Source organism: Sinocyclocheilus grahami, unplaced genomic scaffold, assembly GCF_001515645.1.
Source record: "Sinocyclocheilus grahami isolate Dianchi unplaced genomic scaffold, SAMN03320097.WGS_v1.1 scaffold76.1, whole genome shotgun sequence".
NCBI lineage: Eukaryota > Metazoa > Chordata > Actinopteri > Cypriniformes > Cyprinidae > Sinocyclocheilus > Sinocyclocheilus grahami.
This window is the reverse complement of record NW_015505255.1, coordinates 848,037-864,838: the sequence shown is the minus strand read 5'-3', so window position 1 is coordinate 864,838 and position 16,802 is coordinate 848,037. Positions and strand designations below refer to the sequence as shown.

Below are 16,802 nucleotides of genomic sequence, written 5' to 3'. Positions count from 1 at the left end.
TTTATTTTATTTTAAATAAATTTTTTTTTTTTTTTTTTTTTTTTTTTAAGTCTCTTATGCTCATCAAAGCCACATTTATTTATTTATTCAAAAATATAAAAACAGTAACATTGTGAAATATTATTACAATTTAATAGAACGTGGGCCATTTTAAAATGTAACTTCTTTCTGCGATGGTAAAGCTGAATTTTCAGCAGCCATTACTCCAGTTTTCTGTCACATTATACTTCTGAAAGTCTAATATGCTGATTTGGTGTTCAAGAAACATTTCTTATTATCAATGTTGAAATCATTTGTAACACTGTAAAAGTCTTTACTGAGAAAGTAGTCTACCTTGCTGGACTTTTTGCTGGTGGCAGATCCAGGCCTTGTGTTGCTGTTGAGCTGAGATGAACTTGAGCTGACCAAATCATCTTCATCATCATCTTCATCAAAGTTCATGCTACTGGAGATTCCTTTGAACAAGAAAAATATTGAGGTGCTAATCAAATAGTGTGTCGATAGCAGAACATGAGGAGAGAACAGCAGCAGGCATAAAGCAAACATAGAGGCATTATGCAGTGCAAATAACACTGCAAATAACTGCGCTCTGATGCCAAAAGAGCATACGGCATGAAATTTAGCATACACAACAAACTGAGTACATTTAGATTAAATTTTTTTTTGAAACTTTTAATCAACAAATTAGCAGAAAAAGGGGATGCACAGGACAAAATGATTGTCCACAGTCCAGATCGGCTCTAACCAGCTCTAATAAGTCATGCAGACAGTAAAGACATGATCTAATCCAAATATGTCACAGAAGGAGGAGAGAGAGGCAGACACTGAATCTAAATGCTATAGCATGTAAGTAGATCTCAAAGTGTTAGTGACCAGATGATGATACTGTACATGACGTTGTTTTGCATGTTAGGCAATCAGTAATACTGAAGAACAATCTGCAAATCTGCATGGCTTAATCGGCAAGATTATAGGGGTCTCTCCATCTGTCTCTCTCTCCGCTCTTGTTTGCGTTACTCTGAGGACTATCGCTGGTGTACCTTTCTTCAGCATCGTGACCCGTAGGTCCTGTTTGCCCTGTGACTGTGTGTTGCCAACTGCCTCACCCTGGCCCTCTGCCTCGCTCTCCTGGGCAGGTGAGTGGCCCACTGTCAGGATCTGAATCTGGTTGCCCAGCTCCTGACCCTCATCCTGGAAGGCAGCGGGCCCATCAATTCCTGTGGTACCACCACAACACAGTAACACTGTTAACTCCACTTCGTTAACCATCCTGCATCCACGTGGGTGTCACAGAATAATGGCGTTTCATGGAAATATGGAGACAGACATTCAAATCTTAATGAGTGAATGAATTCCTCTGCAGTATTAGACTTGATGGTCCTCTGTGAGACAAACACTACCGGTCAAATGTCTGGAATTATTTAGATTCTTTAAATGTTTTCTAAAGCTTCTTATGCTCACCAAGGCTGCATTTATTTGTTTAAAAAAATACAACAGAAACAGTATTATTGTGAAAATATTTTACAATGTAATTTATTCCTGTGACAGCAAGTCACTTTACTTTAGTCTTCAGTGTCACAGGATCTTATTATCATCAATGTTGAAAACAGTTTTTGCGGCTTAATATTTTCAGGATTCTTTGATTAATATAAAGTTTAAAAGAAGAGTATATAATAAAAATAGAAATGTTTTGCACCATTATAAATGTCTTTACTGTTACTTTTCACCCATTTAATGAATTCCTGCTGGATTAAAGGGGTCATATGATGCTGCTAAAAAGAACATTATTTTGTGTATTTGGTGTAATGAAATGTGTTTATGCGGTTTAAGGTTAAAAAAACACATTATTTTCCACATACTGTACATTATTGTTTCTCCTCTATGCCCCGCCTTTCTGAAACTCGTCGATTTTTACAAAGCTCATCGGTCTGAAAAGCAAGGTGTGCTGTGATTGGCCAGCTATCCAGTGCGTTATGATTGGCTGAATACCTCAACCATGTGACGGAAATGTTACGCCCCTACCATATTGTGATGATGCCCTGTCTGGCCGGAGCGATGATTCAAAAACATGAAAACCCATTATAAACGAGGCATTCGTTGCATCCAGTGGGGACATAATTATGGATTATAGTGACTTATACTGTCTTTTTACGTGTTGCGTTGCATCGCGCCGCGTAAACATAAAACCATGTCTGCATTTGTGATCGGAGAAATGACAAACAATAAGCCCTTCTCTATACTGCCCAAAAAACTCGCTTTAAATATAAAAAATATAAAATATAAAAACCCTTTAAATATAAAAAACGTACTTACAGTCTGTGAGTCATAACAGCCTACTCTACCAGGATCAATAATCAGTCCTCCATAAAATGTGCTGCACACATCTGAATATTTGGGTTTATGTTAGGCATGACGAAGCGGATATCGTCCTCTTTTGGAAGACCAAACAAAGTAGTTTCGCTTTCACAACGAAACACAGCGTCACACATGGCGGCCTAGAGTGAGCAGAGGCCGGGGGATAAAGTGAGGAACGGCCTGAGGCCTAGAGTGAGCAGAGGCGGCGGACTTGAGAACGGCGCGGCTGGCGGATTTGACGAAGGAGTGTCCAGAGGGCTTGCGGCAACCACATGTGACGACCCCGGGCTGGACTCCGCTTCGTCCACGGTGAATGCTGATCCGGCGATCCACAGCGCAAAGTTGTTGTATTTCCTTAGCAACCAGCACGGATCAGCTCCAGGCATGACGAAGCAGATATCGTCCTCTTTTGGAAGGCCAAACAAAGTAGTTTCGCTTTCACAAAGAAACACACAGCGCCTTCACGACATGGCGGCGACAACAACAATACTACAGTGAGAATAAAAGTTACGCCTTCTTTCTTTGCGTGAACATTTGGGTGGCGTTATGCAAATCTTCCCACATCGTGACGTAGGTATGTGGGGGCGTGTTAGAACGAGCCGTTTTTGGTAGGTGTGGCAGGCTCTTAACTTTTATAAAGAATATCTCTTTGGATTTGAGACTTTAGTCTTTGCAACTTTACAGATCTTCTTTATGCACCAAGAGCTTGTAACACTCCAAAGAGAAAGGAAAAATTGAAATCACATCATATGACCCCTTTAATGTATTGATTTATTTCCTTCTTTTTTGCTGAAGGATCATGTGACACTTAAGACTTGAGAAATGGCTGCTGAAAATTCAGCTTTGCCATCACAGGAATAAATACATTTTAAAACATATTCAAATAGACATTTTTATTATTTCTATTTAACTATTTTTTTTATTGTAATAATATTTCACAATATTACTTTTACTGTATTTTGATCAATTAAATGCAGCCTTGGTAAGCATAAGACACTTATTTTAATAACATTTAAAAATCTTAATCATTTCAAACTTGGCTGGTAGTGTATGCAATATATAACCTTCTCAATGAACTTTGCATGTGCTGTTGCTTTTAAGCGCCCTTGGGGTTTCAAGAATTAGCTGTCGTCTATTTACAGATGCTCTTATGTCAGCCTGGGTTTTGTATTTCATCCAATTAGTCACTATCAGTGAAAGAACACGTTGTCCCAGACAAGCACAGCTACATGCAACTGTCCAGATTATAGCTACCCTCCATCCATGCATCCAACCAGGCCAAATCAAGTCATTATAGCTATCGAGACCCTTTGTCCCCCTCCAGGGACTCATCTGGTGAACATTGTCAGAGAATTAGCTCTGACTAGATGGCCAAGAGGCATTAGTGCTCATGACTGCACAAAAATCAGTATTGCATTTAGACTATGATTGTCACTGAAGTTAAAGTGACCTGTGATGGGGCTCCTTAAAAATGTAAGTAATCATCAGAGAAAAAGCCAGAGAGACAGAGAATATTGATCGATCATGAATAGTCTCCATAAAATGAACAAAACGTTTGCATCAGCTTATCCTTTCAAAGCTTTGGGTCCAGATATAGCATGTATGATTTGAAATCATCATTTGTGAGTCACAGATCTGTTTTTGTTGATTATGTCATGTATAAAGCACCATAACCTGAGTTGAGGGCCACTACACGAGTGTGGGGGAGATAATGATGGTTCAGTTGTCGCCGTCTCAGAAGATGACTAGCAGCACCGTAATAAAAGAGCAACAAGTGAAGAAATAGCTGTGTTCAGACATGCAGCAAAAAAATCTGGTTTTCTTTTTTTAGGCATATCTGACTGACTTATTGTCTTTTTTTCTTCCAAACCACATCCATACCTGTTTCCAGACCAGATGTTGTGGTTGTCAAATTTAATTTGTAAAACAAAAGAAAGCAGCCATCAAACTTAGCTTGATAAAGTCAAAACTACACTGAAAACGTGCATATGTCTTGTAATTACTCATTTTATTAGAATATTTTATACTTGATCCAACTTAAATAATTTACCTTTCTGTCTTGTCATTGAGCTTAAGTAAATTGTTTAGTTAACTGAAAGTAAAAGTATGTTTTGTTGGTGTAATTGAAAATATTTGTTTCACATCAAATCAAGAATTTTGCGTTCTGTGAAAACCATGTGACCACTGATGTCATCGAGGTTCGGTTTGAGAAATTTCTGATCCATTGCCATCTTGTTTTCCCACATCAAGACTGCAGCTGACACACAATTCCATAATATCGGTGAGTAATTATACAAATAACTTTGAGTTTATTGTTACTACAGTTGATATATAAGTGTATATGATGACTTTGACTAAGTTTTTTGACTAACTGCTTAATGGGAGTGTTTTGTCACATGTACATGTGGCGGCATGTACATACATCTTTCTTTGTGTGGATTGCGTAAAGTTATTGACAAAAAATATGCATGCTTAGAGGACGTGCTTAGGTTCACTTCTCACGTAACACAGTGCTGCAGGAATGAGTCCTAAAACCTGAAAATAAAATTTTTACACTACCAGTTCCATCATCCTGAAGTCAATACATTTTTTTGAGTGGGTGTTTAGTTAAATGCCTGAAATAAGGTCTGTGGTTAAAACAAGCTCAAGATATTTGCCCATTTTATTCAAGATAACACTTGTGATTATATTTGTATATTACTTGTCTTGAAAAAGGTGGTTAATAAACAAGTGGCTAAATGGTTGGTACTAGAGGTCGGTGCAAAAAGGTCTGGCTGCAGACTTGCGCTTGCACTCTCAGACTTGCATTCTCAGACTTGCATTCTCAGACTTGCACTCTCAGACACTTGCACGTCCGCTAGCGACGTCACTTGCAGTCTTTATTTTTTTATTTTGTTCTATTTATTTATTCTTTTTGTTTGAATCTCTCAACATTTTACAACAGTAGCCAGGTGGTGAAGACAAGACAAAATAAACTAAATTACAAAGTCACTTGCAATCGCCACTTGCACTCTCCGATACCTGCGACGTCACTTGCAATCGAGCACATCGTGCGTGTTGCCAATGGAGACAAGACAATGGTGGTGATTAAACGATTAAAACTAATTTTGTACCGTAACGTACAGGGTCCTGCAAGCCATCTGTAGGAGAAAAAGACAAGACCCGCAAATCCGTGGCCACGGAACAGCAGAATATGAACGCAATGCGCAAAGTCTCCCGTTAAGCGTTTTCCTCCTGTAGAAAAACATAAACACTTAACATGGCTTAATGTATTAAGATGCTATTAAAATATCAAATTCAATATACAGTTTATTAATATAATGAACATGTATATAGTGTTTTCCTCCCACACCGCAAAACGTGGCTAATGTGGCATAATGAACTAAGATGATAAAGACCAAACTCAATGCTCTTCATTATTAAAATTGTAAGGGAAACAGGTCAATAATTTAGCTCAAAGGGAATCATTTAAGATTTTAAAGGGAACTCCACCATTAATATGCAAGGGAATTAGGACAGAATCACTGTTTTACGGCTGATCACTGAGACGGCCAGCGAGTCAGTGAACGAGCCGTATGACATCAATTCTGCAATGGATATCTATATCCAAAATATAGTGAAAACACTATTAATTAGCATAGTAACAAGATCGGCAGTTTAAGACATTAACTTGTGAGCACAAAACACAAGATACTTCTCTTTTCCATATAAATAAGGCTTTATTGGATAAATCTAAGACATATAAACTAATCTAACACATGAACACACGCATTCACACAAGTTTTCAGAAAGAGAGAGAGAGAAAATAATTAAAGAGAATGAAAATGTGAAATCCCAAGTTTACAGCAATATGTGCCATTGTATAGATCTGAACAACCATCAATCACTTAATTAACCCTCGCACTGAGTTCCTCAATGAGGTTAAAATTTAGATTAACTGCACCAGTTCAGTTTAGAATCTGGAGGTACTTGCTTTCTGTGTTGCGGGATTCCCTTTCTTGTCTGGTTGCTGAAAGGGGTTTCCCGAGGTTGCTGATTGGCTGGAGGTTCAGTCTTGGGAAGCCAGTGGTTGGGCGTTGGCTGGCGACGCGGAGCTGTGGTCTGCAGTTGAAGGGTAGACAGCACTCTTCGGAGATGCGGCGTTAGGCTTAACTCAGAACACGAAACTCTCAACGGAAAATAAAACAAACTAAAGAAATAGAAATAGATGTAAAGTTTGATGAGACCAGGTGGCGTTTCCTCTCATGGTTTTGGAGGAGCTGGTGTGTAAGTAGAATAAACTGTCTACAGCTCTTTTATATCATTGTCTTTGTCCATTAAGCTACATTACGTGTTTTATTTATAATGATTTTCTATGGGAGGAACATTTTTAACGTGCAATTTAATGCATTGCATTCTGGGCTCGTCTGGTTGCCTGTACGGAGTTGATCCTTTTTAAAATCACTTAATGCATTTCATAATGCACGTTCATATTTGCTGTTCTGTATATACTTTGAGTCAACAACAATACATATAGGCTACTGAATTGTCTTTATCATCCGTTATTATGCCACATTAAGTGTTTTGCTGTATGGGAGGACAAGTGAAAGTTTGTGCATTGCATTCATATTCTGCTGTTCTGTAGCCACGGATTTGCGGGTCTTGTCTTCTGTACGTTACAGTATAAAATTAGTTTTAATCGTTTAATCACCACCACAGCTTCTTGTCTCCATTGGCAACATGCAGGATTTGTGTCGATTGCAAGTGACGTCGCAGGTATCGGAGAGTGCAAGTGGCGATTGCAAGTGACATTGTAAGTTAGTTTCTTTTTTCTTGTCTTCACCACCTGGCTACTGTTGTAAAATGTTGAGAGATTCAAACAAAAAGTAATCAATAAATAGAACAAAATTAAAAATTAAAAAGACTGCAAGTGACGTCGCTTGCGGAAGCGCAAGTGTCTGAGAGTGCAAGTCTGAGAGTGCAAGCGCAAGGCTGCAGCCAGACCCTTCTCGGTTGGTGGGGATATTAAATGGATAGTTCACCCAAAATGAAAATGCTGTCATTAATTACACACCCTCATGTCGTTCCAAACCTATAAGACCTTTGTTCATCTTCGGAACACAAAATAAGATTTTTTTTGTTGAAATCTGAGAGCTTTCTGACCCTGCATAGACAGCAATGGAGCTACCACGTTCAAGGCCCAGAAACGTAGTACCCACATCATTAAAATAGTCCATGTGACATCAGTGGTTTTAATTTTATGAAGCTATGAGAATACATTGTGTATGAAGAAAACAAAAATAGCAACTTTATTCAACAATTTCTTCTCTTCCGTGTCAGAATTTGACGCGTGGTTGAGTAATTAATTACAAAATTTTCATTTTTGGGTGAACTATACCTTTAAATGTGATCACCCCGAACAGGAAAATTCATCTACTTACTATTTCACTTTTACAGCCTCATTGTGTTTACATTCAAGGTCTTGCAAGCCATTCTAAATACATACTGAACTATAGAATCAAAGCTCATAAATCATATTTTTTCCCAAGATTATACCATTTATCATTTGTGAAGATTATCTTGATGAACAAAATGTATAAGAATTATAAACTTTTGTTGGTCACACAGCTTATTTTAGGCAATAATCTAAATGGAAATGGAAAATCCTGTTGGCTTTTTGTCAATGGCTAATTCTAGGTTTCTGGGTCGGTCTAATACATCATCCCTGCAGCACTGTATTAAACTCAACTTTACTCTTTTATTATTTTGTAAGCTAGTTTATATCCATGTCAGCTACTTCACTAAAAGTCATACCTTCAGCAAACGAAAAGCAAGAAATAAAAGTTTTCGCCCCCAAGAAATCCAAATGCTCCCTTGTGTGAGTCATTGAGCTAAATATAGTATTTCTCTATAGTACTGGTGCTGACGTTGAGCTAAAAGCATCACCACTGCCACTGTTTGATGAATGGAGCCCATACGTCTATTTGTCTATTTCATGAATGTTTGTGTCTTGTATCGATGAAGGCTGCAGTAGGTCATCTCAGCACTGCTCTTGGCAGGCAGACAGCAGCTGCTCCTAAGCAGTATTAGAGGGGATTTCGTTATTCCTTGAGAAAAGATTGGCAGTAGAATGGCGGTTTGGTTCCTCTCCAGGGGCACGTTCATTAACACCCTGTGCCACACTGTCATTGACAGAGAAAGCGGTGAAAATCCTCAACACTCTCACAGGGAGATGGATTTAGATGAGGGGAAATGAAATACAAAAACACAGTACGGAGAACATGAAGACATGAGAAGATTGTATATACAGTAGCTGTGGTAGTTTAAGCAAGCACACCACATGAGAGATGGCAAATTACAGTAGCTGCTGTTTGACTTAAATTATATGCTTTTTATTGGTTTACTTTTTTCCACTTAGAAAGCAAATTAACTTTATGTTTTAAACCTGTAGGACTCTCTTTCTTCTGCTGAACACAAAAGAAAGAAAGAGAGAAAGAAAAAGAAAGAGAGAAAGAAAAAGAAAAAGAAAGAAAGAAAGAAAGAAAGAGAAAATAATCTTAATACTTTAAACAGGATTCTTTGATTTTTCAGGATTCTTTGATGAACAGAAAGTTCAAAAGAACAGCATTTATTTGATATATATATATATATACAGTCTCTATATATATATATATATGCATTTGTTTAATAAGAACAGCATTTATTTGATATATATATATATATACAGTCTCTATATATATATATATATGTGTGTGTGTGTGTGTGTGTGTGTGTAACATGGTAGTCTTTACTGTCACTTTTGATCAAATTAATGTGTCCTTGCCAAATAAAAATAAATATTTAAACAAATAAATAAATAAATCTTACTGATCTTGAACTTTTGAACAGTAGCGTACATTCATAAAGGAACAAACAAATCTTTTTGCATGCTGTTGTGACGCATGTGAACATCCTAAATCTATTCTTCTGTACAGCGCAGGTAATGCTGATCATGACACAAACGGAATCACTGGATGATACAAATGTCCTTTACACACACAGATACACTCATACACAGATTTTCGTGCACATGCTGGGCCTGATGGTTAACAGGCTGCTCAGCTGACCTTTGTGCTTGCCCTTTTTCTCCTTCTTGGCGCTGCCAGTCTGAGGAGTGGAGGTAGGCGGCTTGGTTTTTTTAGCTGAGCGAGGGACCTGAACCTCTGCTACAGCTTTAACTTCTTCCTGTTCCGCTTCTTGTACTAAACAAGGAAGTGCAGAATGAGCCAGCAGGAGCAGAGAAGATACAGGAGCAGAGAAGAATACAAAAACAAAAAAACAAGAGGAAAATAAAGAAAAGGGTTAAAGTGAATGAGGAGAAGAAAAAGAGTTAGCAAAGACACAAAGCAGAAACAAAGCTTACGTTTTTAGCATACACACAGAAGACGGCTACAAGCACAAAAAACGAAATATCCCACTGCTCCTATACACCCCTGGATGCAATTTTAAATGAAGGGGATTCGGTGGTTGTCAGAACTGTGAAATCAAAAAAATTCATTCCTTCTCACAGCCTACTTCTTTTAACTGTCCTTCAAGGCCGTGAACTGCTGGGATTTCTTAAACAACAGATCTGGGAGGATTCATCTGAGTCTATGCACTCATGAAAACGTCACTGTCGGTTTGATATTTGTCGATAGCTACAGTACATCACTAACACTGAAAGGCATAAAGAGACGAGCCTGTCAGAACGAGAGAAAAGTGATCAATGGTTTAGTTATGGAAAGAAACCACAGAGACATTGACTTGCTATTTTTGAAAAGAGAGAGTGACGCAGAGTTAAGCAATGGAGTTACTTTTTGTTACTCATGCTTTGAGAGACTGAAGACGTCAATTCACAGGTGAGTACGTTCGGGGTTCAGAGACGCTCTCTCTGTTTAAATCTAGATTAAAGACACATCTCTTTGGCCAAGCATTTAAATAATGCATCTCATAATCTTGTACTGCAGTTATATCTGATCAAATGCACATTATTATTCTTTAGTTTGGGTTAAACAAATAAATTTTGCTTGGTTGGAACAGCAGCTACGCTAATTATGTCTCTATTTGTTTCTCTGTTTTTGCCACGGGATGTAACTAGGATTTACACAAGCTTCAGTCTGGATCCAGAACACCTGAGAAGAGATGATGCCAACCCCTCAGAGGACCTCAGATGATGCAAACCCTCAAACAACTTACAGAACTACCACATTTTGCTATACGTTTGATTGTATCATATAATAATTGCTGTTAATAGTGTTCATCGTCTGTTTGATTACGTCTTTAATTGATTTTTCCATACATTTCTGCCATATGTACATTAACTGACAGTCACCACTGATAAGCTACCACTAAATATTGTAGAAACTTAATTTGCTGTAAAGTTGTTTTGCAACGATTTGTATCCTGAAAAGCGCTATACAAATAAACCTGAATTGAATTGAATTGAATTGAATTGAGTAAAGGCTGCTCTGTTTAGGCTCTGTGACTCAAATTCTGAGTTAAGACGCAATTCTACAATGAAAATGTCTCAGGTTACATATGTAATCATGGTTCCCTGAGAAGGGAACAAGACACTGCATCCTCTAGGGGTCGCTATGGGGAATGCCTTCAGCGTGACCGGTGTCTGAAGCATACATCTAAAAACGACAATAACAGCCTATGATGTCATTACCCTGTGCGATCACAGTATAAAAAGGTGCCGGGATAACACGTCATCCGCTTCTTCATCTGAAGCTTGCGTCCGCAGCATGGCAAGGAAACTAGTGGACGCAGTGTCTCGTTCACCTCTCAGGGAACCATGGTTACATGTGTAACCTGAGATGTTCCCTTTCGAGGGAACTTCGAACTGCGTCCTCTAGGGGTCGCTATGGGGAACGGTATACCCACGCCACCATGATGAGGGGAGTGCATGCCAGAAATCACGGCGAGCACTAAGTACCAACTCTACCATAGCCATGGGAGTTGCCCCAAAGGATGTCTTGACGGCTGTCAGTGACATTATCCCTTTCGGCCAAGGGCCTGAGCTGCGTACCCTAAAAGAACTTACCTGTTAAGGGCTGGGCTAGGAAGCCCAAGCCTAGGGCAGAGCTCAAGGCTTGGAATCAGAAGAAAGAGATTCCTTTAAGGGGATACGGCCAGGTGTTTAAAAACCAAACCAGACCCTGGCCTGCCACCCAGGGGGGCTACCACCGGTTCTGAATAAACCTGCTCAATGAACTGACTCAACAGATCTTAGGAAGCAACACCCTGCTCAGAAATGTATCAACAGAGATACATTAGTTGAGTGGAGCCCAAGGCGAGAACCGGGGCCTAAGCCAACTCAGAGAAAAGGAACAAGGCTGACAGCGCATAACCCTTACCATACAGGATTTTATAAAGTGCGCAGAAGCTCAGCGTGTGCACTTACCATAGCATGGATTTAGAAAGATTCCGAAGCATCTGCTCACAGATGCCCAGAAGTCCTCAGAACTCAATCTGGAGCGTCAGGCTCAAAGACAACCCTCTGAGGTGAGGGGAGCACTGCCTGGCTTGACCCGAATAGAGGCAGCTTATCTGGGAAGCAGCAAGCGACCCAACTACCTGATGTCACTGCCACGGAGCTCAAGAGCAGAGGGTTCAACCCCTAACGCTTGACCGAAGTGACCAATAGCCCAGGGTAGAGGACCTAACTCTCGAGTTGAGAGGAGGACTCACCCAGTCTGCCCAGGACCGGCGAGCTCAAAGGGACCCTCCCGCAGTGAGGGGAGCACAGCCCGGGGCAGATAGATTGCAAATGGGACATCAGAAATAGGATCCTGCTAGAAGGGGATCACACATTTCTAAGGGAACAACAGGGTCTCAACATAAAGGCATCCGACCAAGGAGGTGACAGAGGCAGGCCTAACACTTAGTTCGTTGTAAATGGGGTCCTTCGGGAGCAGCGCTCTCGGCTCTCAAGATGAGGCGGGCCCTTACAGCACATACTGGGTGCGACTCATAGCTAACCCTCACAGAGAGGGGAGCGCTTCTCAGCTCGACCAGAAGGGGGCACTAGATTAGAAGGGGTAACCCAGCAGGGCCCAATAAGAGACAGTCCCCTGGTGCAGCTGGGCCACGGTCTCATGCTCTCCATCTCGATAGAGAGTGTGGGTCCCGTATAACCAGACCCAATAGAATCTGAAGAAATAGCGGGACCCAATAACCATTCATGCATATAGAGCTTACTGCTCCTCAGAGCAGAAGCACAAAACAGGGGTTTCCACAGAAACACAAATCCCTCTTACCTCAGGGAATGAAGTGTATTCCAGCCCACTCCGCAGAGGGGTGATTACTGGTTCAACCATAAGGGCAGTGTGACAGTGAGTACCCACGGGCCCGACCGTCTATGGAGCGTTGAGCTCCTCAATGCCTCAGCGAGAGGAGCTCTAGCTCAGAGAACGTGCATGAAGGTTAAGGAACGATTCTAATCTCGGGAGACTCCTCAGGGTGAGAAATGTGTAGTTCGCACCTGGCCAGAGGATAGGGAGGTGTGGGTCCCGTATAACCAGACCCAATAGAATCTGAAGAAATAGCGGGACCCAATAACCATTCATGCATATAGAGCTTACTGCTCCTCAGAGCAGAAGCACAAAACAGGGGTTTCCACAGAAACACAAATCCCTCTTACCTCAGGGAATGAAGTGTATTCCAGCCCACTCCGCAGAGGGGTGATTACTGGTTCAACCATAAGGGCAGTGTGACAGTGAGTACCCACGGGCCCGACCGTCTATGGAGCGTTGAGCTCCTCAATGCCTCAGCGAGAGGAGCTCTAGCTCAGAGAACGTGCATGAAGGTTAAGGAACGATTCTAATCTCGGGAGACTCCTCAGGGTGAGAAATGTGTAGTTCGCACCTGGCCAGAGGATAGGGAGCATGTCGCGAAGCATGTACTCAGAAGAGTACTAGCCCATGAGAAGCACCCGCAGGTCCTGAGGTTGCAGCATTATACTGGGGACCTAATGCTGGGAGGTTTCCTCAGAAGCCCAGGCTGCGTGTCCAAGCCGAAGATGAGAGCGAAACCATCACTGTAATCGGTCAACAGCAGGAGGTCCTGACTTAGCAGGTGGGTCAAACCAACCATGGCTCCCGAGCATGACTCAGGCTCATTTTATACTGTGATCGAGCAGGGTAATGACGTCATAGGCTGTCGCCGGCCAATGTTATTGTCATTTTTAGATTTATGCTTCAGACACCAGTCACGCTGAAGGCGTTCCCCATAGTGACTCCTAGAGGACGCAGTTCGAAGTTCCCTCGAAAGGGAACCCTCAAACATTGAAGTTGTCATTTCAACTATAGGGCCTAATTATTATCAAAGCTTAACAAGTGAGACAGAATTTACAATTATGACATTTTAATCAATTTAATTATAATTTCAGGGTTTTTTATAATTTCATCTCATTCAATTATAATTTTTATGCAATTCTTTTTTTTGTGTAAATGCATTTAGTGCATTTATGTGCCTTTGTGCAGCTAAATATTATGTGCAAATGCACCTAGAGTTACAGTATATATGCCACTTCATATCATCCAATAGGGCTGACAAATACAAATGTACATAGAAGGAAATAACATGCACGGCATAATCAACTACAGTTACAATTCACTGCAGCTCATGCTGGATGAGCGCCAAAGGTGCTCTCGTTGATGAGACGGCACAACACTGAGGGAAACAGGGTAAATAATTCATAATACTGTATACTGCTAGTATCAACAGACATTCCTCTCTTTCATAACACGACACAAGCCTGTGAGGAAAATAACAGTCCCACAGCACAGGTGTCAAATCATCAGCATTAACTGAATGATGATTTATGAGAATGTTCTGGTTTCAGTACCAGTTAAACTCTATTGACAGAATGTGTGGCATTTTGAAAACTGAAAAAATGTAAGATGTCCCTCAGTTTGTAAAAGACTAAGGAAAAACTCCTACTGATTCTTCACTAGATGTAGGATCAGGAATGTGACTAAACTTCTGACACAATCAGAACTTCGTCAAAGGCATCGGTAAGCAATGTCATAATAAGCATTACAGCACAGCTGTGCTGTTACTGTTAACTACAACAAACTATTAAAAATGGTTTTCAGTAACTAAAATAAAGCTGAAATAGCCTTGACAACTAACTGAAATAAAGCAAAAGTTTAAGTTGTAATCCATAAAGTATTAAAATTACTAAAACTGAAATAATTCAAGCTAAACAAAAATATAAAAAAATTCATAAAAATGACAAAACATCAACTAAAACTGATCATATAAAATATTAGAATTAAAAGCTAATTCAAAATATTAATAAACTCTGCAATAGTATTATATAAACATACTAAAATAAGACTGGTGCAAAGGGCTTTAAACTAATAAGCTACATAACTATAATGTAGATCTATATCACACATATAAAAAATGTGATTGCCTGTGTTATTATGCTAATTCGTTGTGTACAACGCAGCACGAACAGCTAAAAATAATGTTAGCTCACAAAGATAAGGCTTCTCATAGTTCAGAGGAAAGACCCCTGACACTAGCAAATGTTTTAATATAGATGATTGAAGTCTGCATTGACATTGTAGGAAGGGTTTATCTAACACTGAGCAGTCTGGGACAGAGATCAATAGAGTAACTCAAGCCAGTACCGCTGGCAGTGCAAAGAATGGCAGCATTGTTTGCCGAACAATCAGCAAACAAGCATTTCCATTTTCAATCACCGGCCTTTGTGAGCCTCTCTGTTTGAGCAGCTTGGGTCGATATTGGCATGTCAGCATAATGACAGCTTGGAATAATGTCTCATGCCCTCGAGAGTGAACGTGACCCTTGAGTCTCTGTGGAATTATGGTTATTTGAAATATTAGGAGAGAGTTTTTTTTGCTATGTGGCTTTGAACTGTATTTTGTACCGTGGTAGATGATGCTGCTGTTGCCGCTGAGGTAGCTCTCCACAAGGGGAGCCTGTTCCTCCGACTGCCGGGTCCTGCGCACTCGAGACCGCCCGTCCAGATTAGACTGCACCATCAGGGGCTCCTGACGTTTCTTTTTCTGCTTCTGTTCCAATAAAGCTCGCTACAAACACACATTAACAGGCACATGTATGTGATCTTTAGTGTGCAGTCAGTGTACATTACAGCACAGTATTTCAAAGCAGATTTGAGATTTACAGTACTTGTATGATGGTACTCTATGAAATATATAATTAAACAACAATAATGTTCGATAACTGCAACAGAATTACAAATTTATCACATGCATAGATACAGTATGAAGTATGAAGGGAATATCAATCAATGACTACACATAACGTCATCTGTTTTTTCTTTATGCATACATATGTCTGACATGAAAGAAATCCTAAAATAAAATGTGGGAACAAATAACTGGCACAAAATATATTTATTTCTGAGAGAACTGCCTCTAGTAGTTATGTGATTTTAAATCACATCTTGCCAAAAAAAAGCATCTCCAAGGCATAACAAAAAGCTGCCAAAATTAATGCAGTATCACAGCAAGTATTTTTATTATTGAATGTTCTTCATTGTACATGGCACTGCTTCTGTATTTCTGTGCATCTGCCACAGCTTATTTTAATCTTCTGAAGAGTTTATTTGCAAAAAAAACATAGCTAGAGATGAAGACAAGATGCACTGCATGTTTTAACCTCTGGGATGCATTTTTCCTTTGTAATGTTTCTATATAAATAATGTAAATCTTTCAATATCAAAAACTTAACCACAGAAGGATACTGCTGTGCATGGATGTGAAAAGCATCTGCAGCATGTTCTGAAAACTAGTGGTCGACTGATATTGGTTTTTTGACAGCCGATGCCGATATCTTGGAAAGCAGGGTGGCCGATATAAAGCCGATATAATTTTATTTAATATTTAAGAAAATTGAAATCATTTGAAAATGGACTAACAAATAAGTGTGTAAAATAAACATGCTTATACTTTAAATGACAAAGTATTTTTCACAAATAAACAAATATTTAATACAAATATAATTAAAAAGGAAGTAAACACTGTAACCAACAGGGCACTCAGTATTCTGGGAAGTTTGTGTGCATTGGGAATCCCATTTTTTCAAATAAAGCCAAGGTAACAGAAATTTTAAATACAGCACAGTGAAAATGACAAGAATATGACATTGGGCAAAAGCATGAAGCGCAGCATAATTTGAAATCACGAGTTTAAAGTTTGTCAATCACGTGTCTCCAATGAAGCTGAACTCTCCTCCTGTCCGCATTCAATTCGCATGGCCGACCGTCATGCAGAGTACACGTGATCATGCAGGATATAAATGCACACTTCATAAGATCTCACAGCTGGATTCGACTATGTTTGCAAGGTTTTTGTAATTAGATGTTCATTAGTCATTCAAAGATTTGTTTAAATTATATAAGTGCGTATTTGCGGAATGCTGAAGGCAAACGAGAAAGTATTATAATGTTT

The 16,802-nt window shown here is 39.7% G+C and overlaps 1 protein-coding gene and 1 long non-coding RNA gene across 2 annotated transcripts in view; one reads left to right on the top strand and one right to left on the bottom strand.

Moving 5' to 3' along the window:
• Positions 1-16,802, bottom strand: part of tub (TUB bipartite transcription factor) — a 128,981-nt gene that overhangs the window by 26,712 nt on the left and 85,467 nt on the right. Inside the window, exons 3-6 of the mRNA XM_016273138.1 lie at positions 15,257-15,419; positions 9,441-9,575; positions 1,041-1,217; positions 334-455 (exon numbers count right to left, since the gene is read on the bottom strand). Coding sequence (XP_016128624.1) covers positions 334-455; positions 1,041-1,217; positions 9,441-9,575; positions 15,257-15,419 — 597 coding nt within the window. The remainder of the gene's footprint in view (positions 1-333; positions 456-1,040; positions 1,218-9,440; positions 9,576-15,256; positions 15,420-16,802) is intronic.
• LOC107585949 (uncharacterized) lies at positions 5,627-14,736 on the top strand. The gene is made up of 3 exons (XR_001609307.1): positions 5,627-5,782; positions 9,223-9,226; positions 14,726-14,736. It is a non-coding gene; the product is annotated as an uncharacterized lncRNA (long non-coding RNA).